Consider the following 19,374-nt stretch of genomic DNA (forward strand, 5'->3'; position numbering starts at 1 on the left):
CTTAGGGCTCTTGGTGATGTCTGTGTCGATTAAATGGTAGGTTCTAATCTAAAGTATTGATTTCTCTCAAGACCCCATCATTCTGAGCAATTGGAGAGGAACTGGAATGAGCATCAAGTGCTGCCTAAATCTCAAAGTGTAAATGTAAGTGTCTGGTTTGGTAATGACTTTGTTGAGGGGGGAATAGATCTTGGTGCTTTACTTTCACTCTTGTTATCTCATAGGGCTATAATGAGATGCGGGATATATATATTGGAGAGAAAACTGGCAATAGTTGGGAAGAGAATCAAAATAGCATTGAAGACCCACATCGTGGGTACCATCCTGAAGGAGGTGGAGATGAAGGCGGCAGTGGTTATAGTCCTCCGAGTAAATATGAAGAGACTGACTTATATCACCTTCCTGAAAACTTTAGGCCATTTACCAATGGTCAGAAGCAGGAATTTCGTAGCCAACCAACCAATGTAATTACATTTTCAGATTCTCAAAGGAATCACTTTCAGGTATTATAAGAACCTTATGTTCAAGAACATGTGTATGTGTGTACATGCTTTTGCTTATGTGCATGTAATTAAGAAATATATGTAGGTGCAGTAAGATTTAAATACAAACGTTTCTGTCAACTGCTATATCAACACAGTGCTATATCATCTCAGTTTCATGCTGAATTAGTCATGGTGTCTTCTCTATACAATGTAATTAAATCATGATCTTAAACAAGCATTTAAAAATTAAAAAATAATTTTTATAGCCATACCTGAGACATGTGGAAGTTTCTGGGCCAGGAATCAAACCTGTGCCAGAACAGTGACCCAAGCTGCTGCAGTGACAACACAGGATCTTTAACCCACTGCACCGCAAGGGAACTCTTTAAATGAGAATTTTAAAATAGAGATTTTAGGGAAACAGTTACTAAACATGAAAAGCTTAAGTCTGCCGAAGAAGAGCCATTTCATTTACTACTGCTTCTGGCTTCTGCCATTTACTGTGCTCCAGTGAGAAGATTCAGGTATCCCATTAGTGTTTGAAAACGGTAAATCACCTAGATGACACCATTCAGTTACTTGGATTGTCTAGCTCACCACCCTCAGTACAAATTTTAGGTCAGATACCTCAAAGCTAATAGCTATTTTGTAATGATATAGCAGTAGACAGGATGAAAGTTAAGAAAAGGGACATTTTGTCTCCCCCTACAGGGAAAATTTGATGAAGCCGACTCTCTCAATGGCAAAGATAATTTTTTGATCCTTTTAAGGTGGTAATTCTCATTTACTTCCATCTGTATAAAATGTTATTCATTCCTCAAGATTTATTGAATATTTAATTACATACGAGGGCATTTTATCATATGTTCTTGTATATATGCATTTCCATGATGGTGGCATCATCTAAGTTATTTTAAAATATGTATATACGATCTTATTGGAAATCTTTGAGTGGTATTTATGGAAATGACCCTATTAAATGCTCAAAAGTTACAATTAAGATGGTGAAATTATATACTGCAGTCTTTCAATGAACAAGTGTTAAAGAATGAGTGCTATTTTAAAGCAAGAATGTAGTATAAAATTTGTAACTATACCACAATTAAGTTCCATAACAAAATTAAGTAGCCTGATTCAGATAATTTTTGAAGAAAAGGCCAAATCCTAATTGACAGTTTTATCTATCATCTTGTAACAGCAATTTGGTATATCACAAGGTCCCAGTTGTCAAGCTTTGGAATCATATAAAGTGACGTATAAACCTTATCAGTCTTCTGCCCAGAATAATGGCTCACCAGCCCAGGACATTGCAGGAAGTGACACATTTGAAGGCCTGCAACAGCAATTTTTAGGAGCTAAGGAAAGTATGTATCAAGTTTGTATTTATTTCTTAACAACATTTATTGGAGAATTTTGAGCACTTTGAGCATGTTCAAGAATTACTATTTTTTTTAAGTATGATAACGGAAATTTTTTCAGAAGAGGCCTATTTTAAGAGCTATATCCTGAAATATTTATGAATAAACTGATATGAAGTCTAGAATTTACTTCAAATATCATGTTGTTGGGGGGAGATGTTGGGTGGGGATATAGATAAATCAAGACTGGCCATGAGTTCACAGTTGTTGAATCCAGGTGATAAACTCATGGGGTCCATTGCACTCTTCTCTCTATCTTCTTATATATTTGAAATTTTCCTTAATGAAAAATGAAAAGAAGTTTTCTCACCTGTATAATTCAGTCATTCTTCTTGGTTAAGACTTCATTAGCTTCATATATATAAGTATATATGTAATTATATATATATATATATATATAATTGTTTTTACTGAAACCTCATGTGGAAAATTAAATATAATTTTCTTTTCTTTTTTCTTTCTTTTTACGGCTGCACCTGCAGCATATGGAAGTTCCCAGGCTAGGGGCTGAATTGGAGCTGTTGCTGAGGCCTACACCACAGCCATGGCCACACCAGATCTAAGCCACATCTCTGACCTACACCACAGCTTGCAGCAATGCCAGGTCCTAAACCCACTGAGCTACCATGGGAACTCCCTATAGTTCTCTTTTCAAAGTTAGATTTTTCATTATATAATTTATCATTATCTTTATTTTTAACCATTATCTTTATTTTTTCTTTTGGCTTTTAGAGTGTTAGTGTGATAGGTAGGCAACTTGGATATAAAGTACTTTATTTTTATTTATTTATTTATTTTATTTTATTTTTTTGTCTTTTTGCCATTTCGTGGGCCACTTCTTCAGCATATGGAGGTTCCCAGGCTAGGGGTCGAATTGGAGCTGTAGCTGCCAGCCTATGCCAGAGCCACAGCAACGTGGGATCCGAGCCGTGTCTGCGATCTACACCACAGCTCACAGCAACGCTGGATTGTTAACCCACTGAGCAAGGCCAGGGATGAACCCGAAACCTCATGGTTCCTAGTTGGATTCATTAACCACTGAGTCACAACGGGAACTCCTAAAATACTTTATACTCCAAGAATTAAAACAGACTTATATCTCCTGTTTAGTCATGTGATGCTTGCTAAAAAAATTCTTTTATATAGTATGTGTGTAAATGTGAATGAAAAAAATGCTAGTAGAGAATTCTCAGGAGGTTTGAACGTTCAAACCCCCAAACCAACTTGTTCTTGAGTAATCTGAATCAGTGTTTTCATAGTCCAACTTTTCCGCGTCTATTGAGAGGATCATATGGTTTTTATTCTTCAGTTTGTTAATGTGGTGTATCACACTGATGGATTTGCGGATATTGAAGAACGCTTGCATCCCTGGGATAAATCCCACTTGATCATGATGTACAATCCTTTAAATGTATTATTGGATGTGGTTTGCTAGTATTTTGTTGAGGATTTTTGCATCGATGTTCATCAGTGATATTGGCCTGAAGTTTTCTTTTTTTGTGGAGTCTTTGTCTGTTTTTGGTACCAGGGTGACGGTGGCCTCATAGAATGAGTTTGGGAGTATCCCTTCTTCTGCAATTTTTTGAAATAGTTTCAGAAGGAGAGGTGTTAGCTCTTCTCTAAATGTTTGATAGAATTCACCTGTGAAGCCATCTGGTCCTGGACTTTAGTTTGTTGGAAGTTTTTAAATCACAGTTTCAATTTCAGTTCTTGTGATGGGTCCATTCATCTTTTCTATTTCATCTTGGTTTAGTCTTGGAAGATTGTACTTTTCTAAGACTTTGTCCATTTCTTCTAGGTTTTCCATTTTATTGACATATAGTTGCATATAGTAGTCTCTTATGATACTTTGTATTTCTGTGATGTCCGTTATTACTTCTCCTTTTTCATTTCTAATTTTATTGATTTGAGTCCTCTCTCTTTTTTGCTTGATAAGTCTGGCTAGGGGTTTATCAATTTTGTTGATCTTTTCAAAGAACCAGCTTTTCGTTTCATTCATCTTTTCTATGGTTTTCTTTGTTTCTATTTCATTGATTTCTGCTCTGATCTTTATGATTTCTTTCCTTCTACTAACTTTAGGTCTTGTCTGTTCTTCTCTCTCAAGCTGCTTTCAATGTAAAGCTAGGTTGTTTATTTGAGCTGTTTCTTGTTTCCTGAGGTGGGCTTCTATTGCTATAAACTTTCCTCTTAGAACGGCTTTTGCTGCATCCCATAGGTTTTGGAGTGTCGTATCTTCGTTGTCATTTGCTGCTAGGTATTTTTTAATTTCCTCTTTGATTTCTTCAGTGATCCATTGGTTGTTTAATAGCATGTTGTTGAGTCTCCACGTGTTTGTGTTTTTTGCAGTTTTTTTCTTGTTGTTGATTTCCAGTCATATAGCATTGTGGTCGGAAAAGATGCTTGATATGATTTCAATTTTCTTAAAGTTACCGAGGTTGGATTTGTAGCCCAGGATGTACTCAGTCTTAGAGGATGTTCCATGTGCACTTGAGAAGAATGTGTATTCTGTTGCTTTTGGATGAAATGTCCTATGAACATCTACTAAGTCCATCTGTTTTAATGCTTCATTCAGGGCCTGTGTTACCTTATTGTTTTTCTGTCTGGTTGATCTGTCCATTGCTGTAAGTGGGGTGTTAAAGTCCCCCACTATGATTGTGTTATTGTCGATCTATCCTTTTAAGGTTGTTAGCAGTAGCCTTATACATTGTGGTGAACCTAGGTTGGGTGCGTAGATATTTAAAATTGTTATATCATCTTCTTGGATTGATCCTTTGATCATTATGTAATGTCCTTCTTTGTCCCTGAAAATATTCTTCATTTTAAAGTCTATTCTGTCTGATATGAGTATTGCTATTCCAGCTTTCTTTTGATCCCCGTTTGCATGAAATATTTTCTTCCATCCTCTCTCTTTCAATTTGCATGTACCCTAGAAGTGAAGTGGTTCTCTTGAAGACAGCATATATATGGGTCTTGTTTTTGTATCCATTCAGCCAGTCTATGTCTTTTGACTGGGGCCTTTAGTCCACTCACATTTAAGGTAATTATTGATATGTATGTTCTTATTGCCATTTTGTTAATTGCTTTAGATTTGTTTTTGTTTCTTTTTTCTTCCTTTCTTCTCTTGTTCTTTTCTGCCTATAGAAGTTCCTTTAGTATTTGTTGTAAGGCTGGTTTAGTGTTGCTGAATTCTCTCAGCTTTTGCTTATCTGTGAAGGTTTTGATTTCTCCTTCAAATCTGAACAAGAGCCTTGCTGGGTAGAGTAGTCTTGGTTGGAGGTTTTCTCCTTTCATCACATTGAGTATATCATGCCACTCTCTTCTGGCCTGCAGAGTTTCTGTTGAAAAATCTGCCGATAGCCTTATTGGGGCTCCCTTGTATGTTATTTGTTTCTTTTCCCTAGCTGCTTTCAAGATTTTCTCTTTGTCTTTAATTTTGGTCAATTTGATTAGTATGTGTCTCGGGGTGTTCCTCCTTGGGTTTATTTTGTATGGTACTCGTTGTGCTTCCTGGATTTGAGTGAGTGGTTCCTTTCCCATGTTAGGGAAGTTTTCGGCTATTATCTCTTGGAATATTTTTTCTGTCTCCTTCTCTCTCTCTTCTCCTTCTGGCACCCCTATAATACAGATGTTGGTGCATTTAACATTGTCCCAGAGTTCTCTGAGACTCTCTTCATTTGTTTTCAATCTTTTTTCTCTTTTCTGTTCTGCATCCGTAATTTCCACTAATCTGTCCTCCACCATGCTTATTCGTTCTTCTGCCTCCTGTATTCTGCTGTTAGCTGCTTCTAGTGAGTTTTTTACTTCAGTTATTGTATTTTGCATCTCTTCTTGTTTAAGTTTTATATCTTGTATCTCTTTGGTCAGTGTTTGCTGTAAGTTATCCATCTTTGCCTCCAGTTTATTTCCAATGTCTTGCATCTTCTTCAGCATCAACAGTCTAAAGTCTTTTTCCTGGAGGCTATGAATCTCCTCATGGCTTAGCTGATTTTCTGGGGTTTTTTTCTTTCTCCCTCATCTAAGTTATAGTCCTCTGTCTTTTCATTTTTATAGGTTTTTTGTGTGGAGATCTTTTTACAGATAATAGAGTTGTAGCCTCTCTTTCTTCTGGTGTCTGCCCCCCTGTGGCTGAAGTCAGTATGGAGGCTTGGTGTAGGCTTCCTGATGGGAGGGGCTGATGCCTGCCTCCTGGTAGGAGGAGCCAATTCTAATCCCTCTGGTGGGTGGGGCTTAGTCTCTGGATGGGATTAGAGGCAGCTGTGTGCCTGAGGGCTCTTTAGGTAGCCTCTTTACTGAGGGGTGGGGCTGTGATCCCACCTGGGTTGTTGTTTGCCCTGGGGCTTCTCAGCAGCTGGCTGACGGATGGGTAGGGCCAGATTTTCCCAAAATGGCCACCTCCAGAGAAAGTCTCGGCTGCTGAATATTCCCGAGAGCTTTGCTTTCAATGTCCTTCCCTCACAACAAGCCACATTCACTCCTGTTTTCCCAGGATGTCCTCCAAGAACTGCGGTCAGGTTTGACCCAGATTCCCTTGGAGACTTTGCTTTGCCCTGGGACCCAGTGCACGTGCAAGTCTGTGTGTGCCTTTTAAGAATGGGGTCTCCATTTCCCCCAGTCCTGTGGAGCTCCTGCACACAAGCTGCGCTGGCCTTCAATGCCAGATGCTCCAGGGGCTCTCACTTCAGTGACAGATCCCAGCATGTGAGGGTTTGACGTGTGGCTCAGAACTCTCACTCTTGTAGGTGAGTCTCTGAGAACCAGTTAGTTTCCAGTCTGTGGAGCTTCCCACCCAGCAGGTATGGGGTTGTTTATATCGTGAAATCACCCTCCTACCTCTTGATGTGGCCTCCTCTTTTTCTTCTGGAGTAGGGTATCTTTTTTAAAGTTTCCGGTCCATTTTGGTGAAGAGTGCTCAGTCTTTAGTTGTGAATTTTGTTGTTTTTAGGAGAGAAGTTGAGCTCCAGTCCTTCTATTCCGCCATCTTAATCCCGTCTCCCCCATAGTCCAGCTTTTATCATCAAACTCTATGGCATGTGAAACGACTTCTAGTTATTGTGCGTGTTGGCGAGCCACTGTGATTCTGGAGTGAGAAAGCAAGTGTTTTCTTTGTTTGTTTTCCATTTAAGAAGCAGGGGAGAGGTCCTGTTGGATAGTCTGGGTTTCCCTGGCTGTCCCAAAGAGAAAACTGGACTTAGTACACTAACTTCATAGTGCTGCTTCAATCATTTTCTCAAGCTACAGGACGTGTTACAGAGGGAGCTAGAACTCCTTTTCCCCCAGGGGTTCAAGGCAAATATGGGAGCAGACACTCTTTGTTCCTAAATTGTTGTGGAATGAAGAGCTGAGGAAGTGGACAGTTGTGTGTAGCATAACTGGTTTGGGGTTGAGTAAACAAACATCGCAGTGGTGGCCTGATGTTGGAGTTCCTCTTTTTGTTCTGCTGTGCTCAGTTATGTTTGTATCCCCTGGTCTTCTGCACATTTAACCTTTCATCACTTTCTCAACACTCTACATTTTATCAAGTTGACTTGTTTTTTTGTTTAAGTCAATTAGACATTTGCCTATATTTGACATCTGGAAGTTAACAAAATAACTTAATGGAGGTGCCATTTAGAGATGGTAGCTTCTTAGTAACAGTCATTTAAACAATGAGTTTGAAGAGAGGTGAGTTTTGTAGACTGTATTTATTCCTGGGCTAGTCCTCTTCTAAGGCCCAAGAGGAGTTTGACCTGTAACAAAGTTTTCAGTCTTCAATTTTGGGGGGTGGGGCGTTCAGCCATATCTCTTTTTAGAAAGAGGACTGTTTTATTTGCTCATAGGTCAAAGCATTTTTCTTGTAGGAAATGAAAAATATTTGTCATTGTGTAGTTGAAGGATGATCTCTTTTGAATCACTTTTTTCTTTTTTTCTTCCCAATGACTTTTAAGATTATTTTTTTCCCTTACAAGTAACTTTTTTTTTTAAATTTTATTGGACTATAGTTGATTTACAAAATTATGTTAGTTTCAGGTGTATAGCAAAGTAAATCAGTTAAACATAAACATACATCTATTCCTTTTCAGGTTCTTTTGCCATCCAGGTTATTACACATTACTGAGTAGATTTCCCTGTGCTGTACAGTAGATCCTTGTTACCTGTCTGTTTTATATATAGTAGGGTGTATATGTCAACCCCAAGTCCTAACTTATCCCCTCTGCCCATGTTTTCCCTTCTGTAGACGTAAGTGTGCTTTCAACCTCCAACAATTTTTAAGTGGTCCTTAACATGACTTTATTTCTGAAAGAAAACCTCAAAATTCTTTATTAATCCATTCATTAATTTATTGTTAGTAGTTATGTGCCAGTATAAATATGAGTTCATTCTTACTTAAAATATTTTGAGAAGGATGTCTAGAAGTTTTCTTTGAAAATGGTTTTATAGATGTTGATGTATGTTTTTATTTTCTTTCAGTTTTATGAGAGCATAGAACTCTATTCCATTGTAATTGGCATATATGTACTTTTCATTAGCCAAAATGGTAGTGATTCAGGGTTATACACTAAACTAGTGACATTTCAAACTTTTCTGGCAGTGTCCATAGTAAGAAGTACATTTTTTTGGTATTGTGATATGGTCTATAATATTTATCTACATAAATATTATATAAATGAAACAAGTTTCATACAATGATACTTACATTACGTGATGCACTCTGGTATATTCTATTATATTCTATCTTGTTACCAAACCAAAACTTGAGTCTGCTCACTTGTGTACAGTAAAGCCAATCTACTGACACCAGGTTGTGGTGAAGGAAAGTGCAGAATTTATTGTAAGGTGCTATACAAACAGTCTGGGATAGCTAATAATCGCAAATCCCAAACTCTTGGTGTGACATCTTACAATAAATGCTGCACTTTCCATCACCACAACACTGTGTCAGTGGATTGGCTTTACTGCACTCAGGTGAATAGATCTAAGTTTTGGTTCAGTAACATTGGTTTTAAAAAAGTGCTAGTCACAATCCCCTGAATTGACCTCATATGATACTCTACTGAGTTGTATTCACAGTTTGAAAAACACTGCTCTAAATGACCACAAAGTCATATTTTGATACACTTTTATCTAATGAATTGTCTTTAATTCCAAAGCAGACTCTGCAGAAAATATGCAGATCATTCAACTTCAGGTTCTCAACAAAGCAAAAGAGAGACAAATAGATGATTTAGTTGAAAAGTTTAATGAAAGTGAACGTCAAATTAGATATCTGAATCACCAGCTTCTGATAATCAAAGGTAAGATAACAACTGTTGGGCTGTCGTTTATGAGGTACATAGAGTTAGTTTAGATGCCTTATTTCCAATAACCTTGTTTTAAATACGAAGCTTATGGAGTAGACGCACTTGGTCAGAGAACTTTTAGTGAATTAGTCAGAATAAAACAAAAACCCAGGACTTTGGATTGGATTTTACTTCACAACATAGTATTTGAGGTCCTTTTTTTTCTTTTTCTTTTTTTTTTTTTTTTTTTTTTTTTTTGGTCTTTTTCTAAGGCCGCACCCATGGCATATGGAGGTCCCCAGGCTAGGGGTCTAATCGGAGCTACAGCCATCAGCCTATGCCAGAGCCACAGCAATGCGGGATCTGAGCCGTGTCTGTGACCTACACTACAGCTCATGGCAATGCCGGATCCTTAACCCACTGAGCGAGGCCAGGGATCGAACCCACAACCTCATGGTTCCTAGTCGGATTCGTTTCTGCTGTGCCACAATGGGAACTCCCTCATTTTGTTTTCTCTTTTTTCTTTCTACTCGATAAGACTTAGAATCAACAAACATTATTTATATATGCTGATAGCATTTCATCCTAAAAACCTGTTGGTTCCTTATGTAGTTGACCTTGGATGAAGTATTCTAGTTCCCAGAGAGACTTGTGTTTAGTTTGTAACACACTTTCTGAGCTTCCAAATTAGCATACTGTTCTGATCCAAGGAAGAGTCAGTGATTCTGAACTGCTCTGGGCATGCCAAGGAGAAAATTCGGTCATCTCTGGGAGAAGCACACAGAGTAAATACAGATTTCAAATTTTAATTGCTTACTCTTCGTGCTTTCTGTAGTTTTGGTCAGTGTTGAACTTTCATTTGTAGAATAATTTTGTGACTGAATGCCAGCTCATTTCAAACTTAATTGATAGTGAAAGGGTCCCTTTCTGTAATGCTCATAAAATCTGAGAGAAGAACTTGTGAACTGTTAAAGTAAAGTATGTGGGAAGAATTTAAGATGAGGTGAATTTAAGAGTTCATTGCAAATATGTATAAAAAGTAATTTGGCCTCAGATTCCTTCTTTGATTAGCAGGGGTTGGTCACATCTCTGTAGCTTCTCAACTCACATACGGTGAAAAGATTGTTAGGGGACCTGCTGGTTCCCAAAGGGATACAGTAAGATGTTTGAAGAGAGTGGTTCTGGTTCTCTAAAATTGTTTTTTGGTGTCAGTCTCACATTCTTTTTTGAAACATTTATAGTTCTCTCCAAATCAAGTGAAGTTCATTATCTGAGATTAATTGAATGTGAAAACATTTATATGTAATATAGATCTGATATTTGGTAGAGATTGTGACAGTTGGGATTCTCTACAATAACATTGTTTATATAAAAATGTTTAATCTTCTAGATGAAAAGGATGGTTTGAACCTCAGCCTTCGAGAGTCACAGAAACTCTTTCAGAATGCAAAAGAAAGAGAAATCCAGCTTGAAGCACAAATAAAAGCACTGGAGACCCAAATACAAGCACTAAAAGCCAATGAAGAACAGGTAAATATTTGATCTTCATTATTTATTGTAAAAAGTTATTTTTTATAATGAAAAGTTAGTTCCTAAATGTTTAGTGTTGTGGGACTAAATTTAGAAGAACTTTAAGGTTTACACCTTCTTCTACAGCAAGCCTACCTTTCTTTTTTTTTGCTTTTTAGGGCTGCCCCCGCACCCTATGGAAGTTCCCAGGCTGGGGGTTGAATTGAAACTGTAGCCTCTGGATTACACCACAGCCACAGCCATATCAGATTCAAGCTGCATCTGTGATCTACACCACAGCTCACGGCAACGCTAGATCCTTAACCAACTGAGAGAAGTCAGGGATTGAAGCTACGTCCTCACGGATGCTAGTCAGAGTCATTTCCTCTGAGCCATGATGGGAACTCCGCCTACCTTTCTTCCCTTTCCTTGGAGGAATGGGTCTCCCATCCTCCTAGTCTCCTGTACACCAGAAATCTGGAGAAGACCTCAGCAACTCTGCTCCTCTCCATCTAGTCAGCCACTGTGTTCTATCAAGTCTCTGCATTTCTGGCCACATGTCCCTAACTCAGGATTTTATCATCTTTTGCAAAAGTCTCTTAACTAGTCTCTAATCTTTTACCCCTTCTCCTAATTCTCTCTTATGGCCATCTGAGTAATCTTTCTGACATAGAGTTTAGTTATGTCTTTCCCTTGTTTAAAGCCTTTCGGTAACTCTGCTTTACTTATGGGGTGAAGTATGGTGTCAAGAGGATCATCTGATCCTTGACGTTTTCTTCTCTTCAAACTTAGCAGTCTGTTTGTTGTTTTTATGCACTTGTGTGTGTGGTCTCCTGTCTCTGGTATGCCCTTTCCATAACACACTGCTGTTTGATTAACAAGCTCCTGCTCATTTCTTTTCCTAAGTCTCCCTTATTTTTCTTCCCCAGCGTGGATAATCATGTCTGTTACAACAGACCTAGAACATCTTTTTTTTTTTTTTTAAATTTTTTTTTTAATTAAAGTATAGTTGATTTACAATGTTGTGCCAATTTCTGCTGCACAGCAAATGACCCAATCATACATGTATATTTATATATACATTCCTTTTCTTATGTTATCATCCACGATGGTCTGTCCCAAGAGATTGGACACAGTTCTCTGTGCTATACAGTAAAACCTCGTTGTTTATCCATGCTAAATGTAATAGTTTGCATCTACTAACCCCAAACTTCCAGTCCACCCCACTCACTCCCCCTGCCCCCTTGGCAACCACAAGTCTATTCTCTATCAGACCTAGAACATCTTGAAGGCAAGAATGAGTTGGTCTCATCTTAATAGCCCCACCATATAAGCCTGGCACATAGTAGGTTGTCAGTATATGTTGGGTGAGCAGTGGTCTTCAAAATTTACCTAAGCTGTGTATTTTTTTTTTCTTATATATATATTTCTCTGTTCCTGCTCTGATACTCTCATAGCTAGAGCTCTATGTTGTGTTTTGAAATTTGGTAAACAAGGTCTATAAGTACTATTCTTAAAGTTTTCTAGCTCTTTTTCATATTTTCTCTTTAGAGCTTGCAAATCAACCTCTTATGCTTTGTAAAAAATCTTTTTGGGACTTTGATTAGTGAGGCATTGCATTTACCAATTTATAGATGGTTAACCAAGTCTTGGGGAGTCAAATTACCTGCCCAGGGTTACAAAGCCAGTTACTTACAAAGTATCAGAACCTCAGTTTTCTGATCCCAACAGACTTGCCTTTAAATTGGTGGCACATTCTTTGATTAATGAGTGGCCATTCGATTGTGGGAAATGGTCACAAGTCATTGGTCACCGAGCTTGGTGGTGGGTGATTCATGAGAGTATTAGCATTCTGAGGGGGGAACAGAGGGTAGTTAAATAAAAAGTGACTTTCTTTTAGATGAAATTTGTGGCTAGTTCTAAGGATGGTTAAATGAAAGAGCTTAAACAGTGTTGTCTCATGTTTGGCTCCTTCTCATCCCTCAGCTCAGCTAAAATGTCACCTTTTCAGAGAGGACTTCCCATCTACATTACACCTAAAGTAGTCTGTAGCCTTACATTTCCTCTCCCCTTCATCATGCCATATTTTATTATTCTATTTTAAAACTATCTGAAATTATCTCATTTGTTTTCTTGTTATTATCTGTCTCTTCTCATCAGAAAGTAGTAAGTCTTTAGACCTTGGCTGTCTTGTCATCATGTCCTTAAGTGCTTAGAACCCTGCCTGGCACATATTGTCCCATTATTTATTGAGCAAATAAATGCCTTTCTTAAGCAATCAATGAAGTATTGGGATAAATAGGCAATCTTGGGAATAGAATATAGAATGGGCATCATTTGAAGTCTTAATTTTTGTAAGGAATATAGATTATCATCATTTTTGCTTTTTGAAAAAAGATGGTTATTAAAGGGTTGAATTACTTTTATGTAGTAAATGGTTATACCTTGGTAATCTCTTCATAAGTTAGAAATTGCATTAATAAAATAATAAAGTATCATAAATAAAAAATAAAAGCAACGGAATCACCAAGTATATTGGTTTCCTCTTGCTGCTATAACAGATTACCACACACTTAGTGGCTTAAAACAACACAGATTTATTACTTTACAGGTCAGAAGTCTGACATAGATCTCATTGGGTGAAAATGAAGATGTCATTAGGGCTGTGTTGCTTTTCAAAGGCTCTAGGGGATAGTGCATCTTTTTTGCCTTTTCCAGCTTCTAGAGGCCACCTGCCCTCCTTGGTGTATGGCCCATTTCCACCTTCACAGCTAGAAGTCACTGGTTCTGACTTTCTGGTCTGCTGTTTCCTCATTTAAGGACACTTCTGGATACATTGTGTCCACCTGGGTGATGCAGGACAATCTCTTTATTTTAAGGTCATCTGCTAAGGATCTTAATTTCCCCTTGCCATGTCACATAACATTCACAGGTTTCAGGGAGTGGGATATGGGCATCTTTTGGGAGCCATTATTTAACCTACTACACAATTACTGTACAGTTACAGCTCTCCAAACTTTGTTTTTAGTAAGTGACCCTCGATAGTTTTCATCAGTCTTTCACGAAACATTTGTCATTTTTCTGTGATCTAACAGTCAGATTTCCTCCCTACACTTGGATCACAGAGCCACAAAAACAGCACTGGGACCAGTATAGCAGCAGCAGATTCCTTGCCTGCTCCCCACATTCCATCATGTTGCCCCAAATCTCCTTTCACTCTCCTTGAATAACCAGAGTTTTTTTTTTCGCCTCTGTGAGTAATGTTTCCAGTGATCATGGGCCTTATAGGTCCCAGCTCGGGAAGACTTAAGTGACCAGAGCCACAGCAGGGAGACCCTTTCTGCTCTATTCTTGATAAAAAATGGTTGGTTTTTCAAGTTAAAATTCTTAAGGAGAGCACAGAGTTAAGATGCTATAAACATGGGTAACCTGTGTGTTTTTGCTAGATGATTAAGAAGTCCAGAACAGCTGAAATGGCTCTGGACAGCCTGAAGCAGCAGCTGCTGGACCTTCGCCATTCAGAATCACTTCAGCGTGTGCGAGAGCAACATGAGAGCATCGTTACTGGTCTCACAAAAAAGTACGATGAGCAAGTGCTGTGCTTACAGAGGAAACTGGATGCTACAGTTACTGCGCTTAAGGAACAGGTTGGGATGATTTCAAATGAGTGACTGTTACACACAAGTAAAGCTGGTTATTTTTTTTAGCTGTTATTTTGCAGTTCATCATATAGAAATATTGGTGTCTGCAGGAAATGTTTGGGTATGAGTAAAATTTAAAATCCCCAAGAGTGTCATCTGTGAATGTGTCCTTAAGGTGTAATTTTGGAAATCCTTCCTCTTGTGGGATTAGATAGTACTTTCTTGGTTCTCACCTTATCAGTTCTTCATTTGTAGGATATTTATGCATATTGTTCATATATCCTAGAAAAATACAGACAGAAGGATGAGTGTTCTGGGAGCTGGCCTGGACTTAAGAGGTTGTCCTGGGAACTTACCCAGTAGAAAGCCTTTCCTGGGTCTCCCAGCATTTGATAGTTAACCTATCAATAAAGATTGTCCAGAACTTGTTCTTGGGGAGAGGAGTTTATTTTGAGAATAGTGTAACAGATAGTCTGTTCTAAAACATTTAGATATATGAAACTTGAGCATATTTCACAATTTTTATTTTATCTTTGCCCCAAAGAGAATAAAAGGTCATCTTCTGAGGTGAGTCAGCTAGTGGGTTCGCTTGTGCTCCAAAACCCAGGTGATCACTTGTATGTATAAAATTTCAGAAATCATTTTTCTCAATGTAATTTCAGATTTAATTTAACCCAAGGAAAGAAGAGAAGAAGCATAAGATGTGAGGGTATAAAAAATCCTACCACACTTAAGATTCACCCTGATTTAGGTTGTTATTTCTTATTTATACAACTTGACTTTAAATTTTCCCATGATTTTAGGTAGGGCTGTATAAGATTGCATTATTGACAGTAACAAATATTTGTATACCATTTCACTGTATTTTACTTTTATATGTGTTTATATGAGATTTTATTAGATTTATTTTTCCTCCTTGGGTTTTTTTGTAGAAAAATAGTGTGAATTGGCTTTTTATGTAGAAAAACAGTGTGAATTGGCTCAATGTGAAGGGTTTGTGGAGGTGGGGAAAAAGGCTATGACAAATCATTAATGTCTACTTTATATAATATTTAAACAAATGGAATTTGAGAGGTGGTTTTGTTAATTTTTGTGTTTGGGCAGCATCATGAAAGTTGGATGTGGAGAGTGGTCCTCCCTAGATGATGAGAGGAGTGGAGTCAGGTGGCTTTTCCATGCTGGGTTGAGGATCTCTCCATTCTTTGCAGTCTTAGGTACAAGTACACAGGGGAAGGCTGGGAGCAAGCAGTTCCTAGTGTGTTCAACCCCTGTGCTCAGTCCATTCTTTTTTCTGTTCTCCCCCAACCCCTCAGTAGAAGAACCCTAGACCAGAACACAGAACAAAATCTTAATTCTGTCCTGACTGGGTTTCAGACCCCTGAACCATAAATTGAAGGTGTTGATTAAGGTCTTTTCCACTGTTATATTCTGCGAATGACTTTTCTTTCCTTTTCTTTCTTTCCTTCCTTCCTTCTTTCTTTCTTTTCTTTCCCTTTCTTTCCTTTTCTTTTCTTTCTCTCTTTCTCTCTCTCTCTCTCTCTTTCCGTAGTGCATAGCACTGATGTTAGCTTCTGCATATTTTTTGTGTTAACTACTTTGCAAAGTGATGATTCCTGAGGTGTTTACAGGTTTTTCTTTCTGGGAATGTGTCTTCTGGTGTCCCTTTTTTGCTGTCAATTGGCTCAGCAGTATTTTTAATAAAAGATCAATCCATATTATCTCAGAATCCCAACTGAGATTCCTGATTGGAGAGTTGCTATAAAGATCAAGAGCTAGGGAGATGCCTGTCTGTAATCATAAAAATACATGTTCTACAGTGTGTTCTACACAGAGATGGTTGATTTAGATTTTCTTACAATAACTGGTAACCATACATACGTACATACTGCATTTTGCCCCTTGCCCTCTTTTTCTTTATAGAAGTTATTGAAGAGGAGTAAAATATTTCCCTTTCAGATGAGCCTTTTCTCTGCCCACTACACTCAGTAGATTACAAAGAAAACTAAAACAACTCCTGGAAAAGAGTAGCAAGGTACCAACAATTGGGCGATTCAGAAGATGAACTTGAGTAAGGTTGCCATTGTCTCGGTTCTGAGTGGCTCTCATGTTGTCACACACAGCTATGTACCTATGTATATGGCATGTTAGCAGAGTAGATGTTCACATAAGTTTTGCAAGTTACAGAGATTTTTTTTTCCTTTTTCAGGCCACACCTGCGGCATACCTAAGTTCCCAGGCTAGGGGTTGAATCATAGCTGCAGCTGCTTGCCTACCCCACAGCCACAGCAACACCATTCAAGCCTCATCCTTGACCTATGCCTTAGCTTGTGACAATACCAGATTCTAATCTACTGAGCGAGGCCAGGATTCAAACCTGTGTCCTCATGGATACTAGTCTGGTTCTTACCCACTGAACTACAGCAGGAACTCCCTAGTTACAGAAATTCTTAACCTGGTATCTCTTAAGGCAGCCCAGCCCTAGGTTCCATGGAGTTGGTGAATCCTCCCAAATTGTGGGTATGGTTTTTCTTTTGAGTGTCAGTGTAAGCAGTTGTTTTGAGAAGACCCATGAGCTTATTCACCTTTTCCAAGAGGTTCATACCTCCCCTTGCAAAAGGCTGAAAATTACTGCTTTGTGCACAACTTGTCCTTGGAGGGAAAGGACTATAGTTGTAAGCTAATCATATTATTTCATTTGTTCAGCAAACTTTTCCTGAAAAGCAGCTACACATCAGGATGTAAAAAGGTTTTATGTCAATTTAATTATATTTTGAAAGCTAGAACTCAACACAGGGATTATTGAATCCCACATGGTGGGAGGAGTAAGGATCCATCATATAATTGTTTTGTTTTTTGGGTTTTTTTGTTTTGAATTTCTGTGTAACTAGTATATTTTGAGAAATAGACGGCTTGTAAAATTATATTATTAATTTAGTGTTTTCCTTAAGCCATCAGCTTTTCTGGTAGAAAGGATTGTGTACATCCTTAACATAAAGCTGTTATTTTTTGCTTTGGCTGAGTTCCTCTTGGGTGTTTTAGCATGAGAGAGAAGATGAGAAGAAATGAGATTCTTGGAGCTTATAGTGTTCTTCACTGACAGATTTCTCTAAAAGCAAACTGTCTCCTGGGGTCTCTCCTCCACACTGTCTTCTGTCTTTCCTACTCTTAGTAGTGTCATATTCTAAGATCTCTGGTTATCAGTCCAAACCATTGACTTCCTCCTTGTACAGTTTAAGATCACTCATGATCTCCTTGATGGTATGAAAGCTTTCTTCATTCTGGTCCTCTTGAAATCTTCAGCTTTTGGTGAAATCATGGACTTTGGTTTCTATGTCATGACCTTCAGCTGATCTATTATTTAACCTTTTAAAAAATGTTACATATATGTAAACACTTCCTATTGGCCCAGAGACTCTCCCAGATCTCTGTGTGCAGCCTAATCCTCTTTTTTTTTTTTTTTTTTTTTTTTGGTATGCTATTAATCTGTTCAGTTCTCCTTGCTCTTGTGGATTCGGCTATTATCTCTTTATCACTATGCTTGTCTCATTCAGTTTTAAAAGACGCTTGCCTCATCAGTCTTGAATGGAGTGTTCAAGCTAATCATGGACAAGATGGAAACATTTATTTTGTTTTGTGTGTTTTTTGGTATTTAAACTGCATAGTTTTATGAGTATAGTCTGTTTCCCTGAACTTGTCAAAAGGAAACAGCATGGCTTAATTGATAGTTGCATATGGTCAAATTTTTGCCATGCTCTGCCTTTTCTTTATAATGGTTTTCATAACTACCTTTTCTTGAATTTTTTTTTGCCAGTTCTCAGTCTCTCGTAAAGGCTGTTGTGACCTTCCCAGCACATAAGTGCTAGTTGTCTCCCCACCACCTCTTCTTGCACACACATTCACACTGTCAGAAATATTAGCTCATTTGTTGCATTTGTCATGTTACTTTGGTGCTTTAGAATCTTGCTTTTCAAGCTGGCCTGGGAATCAGCAGCATTGTGCCAAGAGAGAGGTACTGTTGAATAAACATAGACTAGTTTCCAGAAGCTTCATTTTGCTCAAAAATTTGGTAGAAAAACTTTAAAGCAAACATGGCTACATTATGAAATAGAATGCAAAATCCATATGGATTTTTAAGCTAAAAGGTGAAACTTCATCAGAGTCCCTTTCTCTGCTTAAGGAGACTGTTAATATCCTCTTGAGGTGTACCTTCTATTTGTATCCTTAAGGCATTATGGGCTTTAGATTATGCTTAAAGTTGGGCCTCAAATGCCATCTCTCTGCTTCCAAGTCCTTTCTTGATATTCCTCTTTCTACTTATTTTCTTTAGGCTTTTTCATCTAACTTCAGCCAATTACCTCCATCTCTTATATCCTCTGCTCTTGGCTTGGAATTCAGCCTATGCAGTGTTTTTTTGAAAGAGAGGTGACATTTCCTTCTACCTGGGCTTGGGATTCCTGTGGCTCATTACTTCCAAGCATATTTTCTTTTTGTAGACATTTGAAAATAGTATATACACGCTTTAGATTTTCTGTATATCCCTTTACAGTTAAATGCATGCACATGTTTATCCTGTTTTTCTTTGTCATTTATTTTTCAAGTGTTTTCTGTAGAGCTCACTGTATATCAGGCACTGCATAGGCACCTGTAAAGGGACTACTGAGAGAAATAAGACATGTAAAATGTAGAAAGAAAAACACAAAGAGAAACAGAGCAGGTTTAAAAGAGGTTCAGAAGAGGGGAAGAGAATTTTTCACCATTCAGAATAGAATGAGCTTTTGTCTGTTCAGAACAGAGTGAATTTCTTTGTGTTTGTCTGTATCTGTGCTGCCTTGGGGTGCAAAGTCCATGTTTCAAAGTGGCCTGACTAAAGATGTATACCTACGATTATACCCAGAGTCCAAAGTTCCTGTCGTGGCGCAGTGGAAATGAATCCGACTAGGAACCATGAGGTTGTGGGTTCGATTCCTAGCCTTGCTCAGTGAGTTAAGGATCCAGCATTGCCCTGAGCTGTGGTGTGTGTCGCAGATGTGGCTCGGATCCTGTATTGCTGTGGTTATGGTGTAGG

At 38.1% G+C, this 19,374-nt stretch overlaps 1 protein-coding gene across 18 annotated transcripts in view; it reads left to right on the top strand.

Moving 5' to 3' along the window:
* CEP152 (centrosomal protein 152) overlaps positions 1–19,374 on the top strand; it is a 103,627-nt gene that overhangs the window by 14,124 nt on the left and 70,129 nt on the right. For 4 of the 18 annotated variants that reach the window (XM_005659632.4, XM_013993032.3, XM_013993031.3 and 1 more), the window contains exons 4-9: positions 72–144; positions 225–503; positions 1,684–1,849; positions 9,031–9,174; positions 10,550–10,689; positions 14,115–14,315. In XM_005659632.4, coding sequence (XP_005659689.2) covers positions 72–144; positions 225–503; positions 1,684–1,849; positions 9,031–9,174; positions 10,550–10,689; positions 14,115–14,315 — 1,003 coding nt within the window. The remainder of the gene's footprint in view (positions 1–71; positions 145–224; positions 504–1,683; positions 1,850–9,030; positions 9,175–10,549; positions 10,690–14,114; positions 14,316–19,374) is intronic. The other 14 variants (XM_013993030.3, XM_021095980.2, XM_013993033.3 and 11 more) reach the window with 5 other exon arrangements.

Source organism: Sus scrofa, chromosome 1, assembly GCF_054392235.1.
Source record: "Sus scrofa isolate SSC_HxYL_T2T_F1_AM1 chromosome 1, Sscrofa_HxYL_maternal_Yorkshire_Landrace_v2.0, whole genome shotgun sequence".
Lineage (NCBI taxonomy): Eukaryota > Metazoa > Chordata > Mammalia > Artiodactyla > Suidae > Sus > Sus scrofa.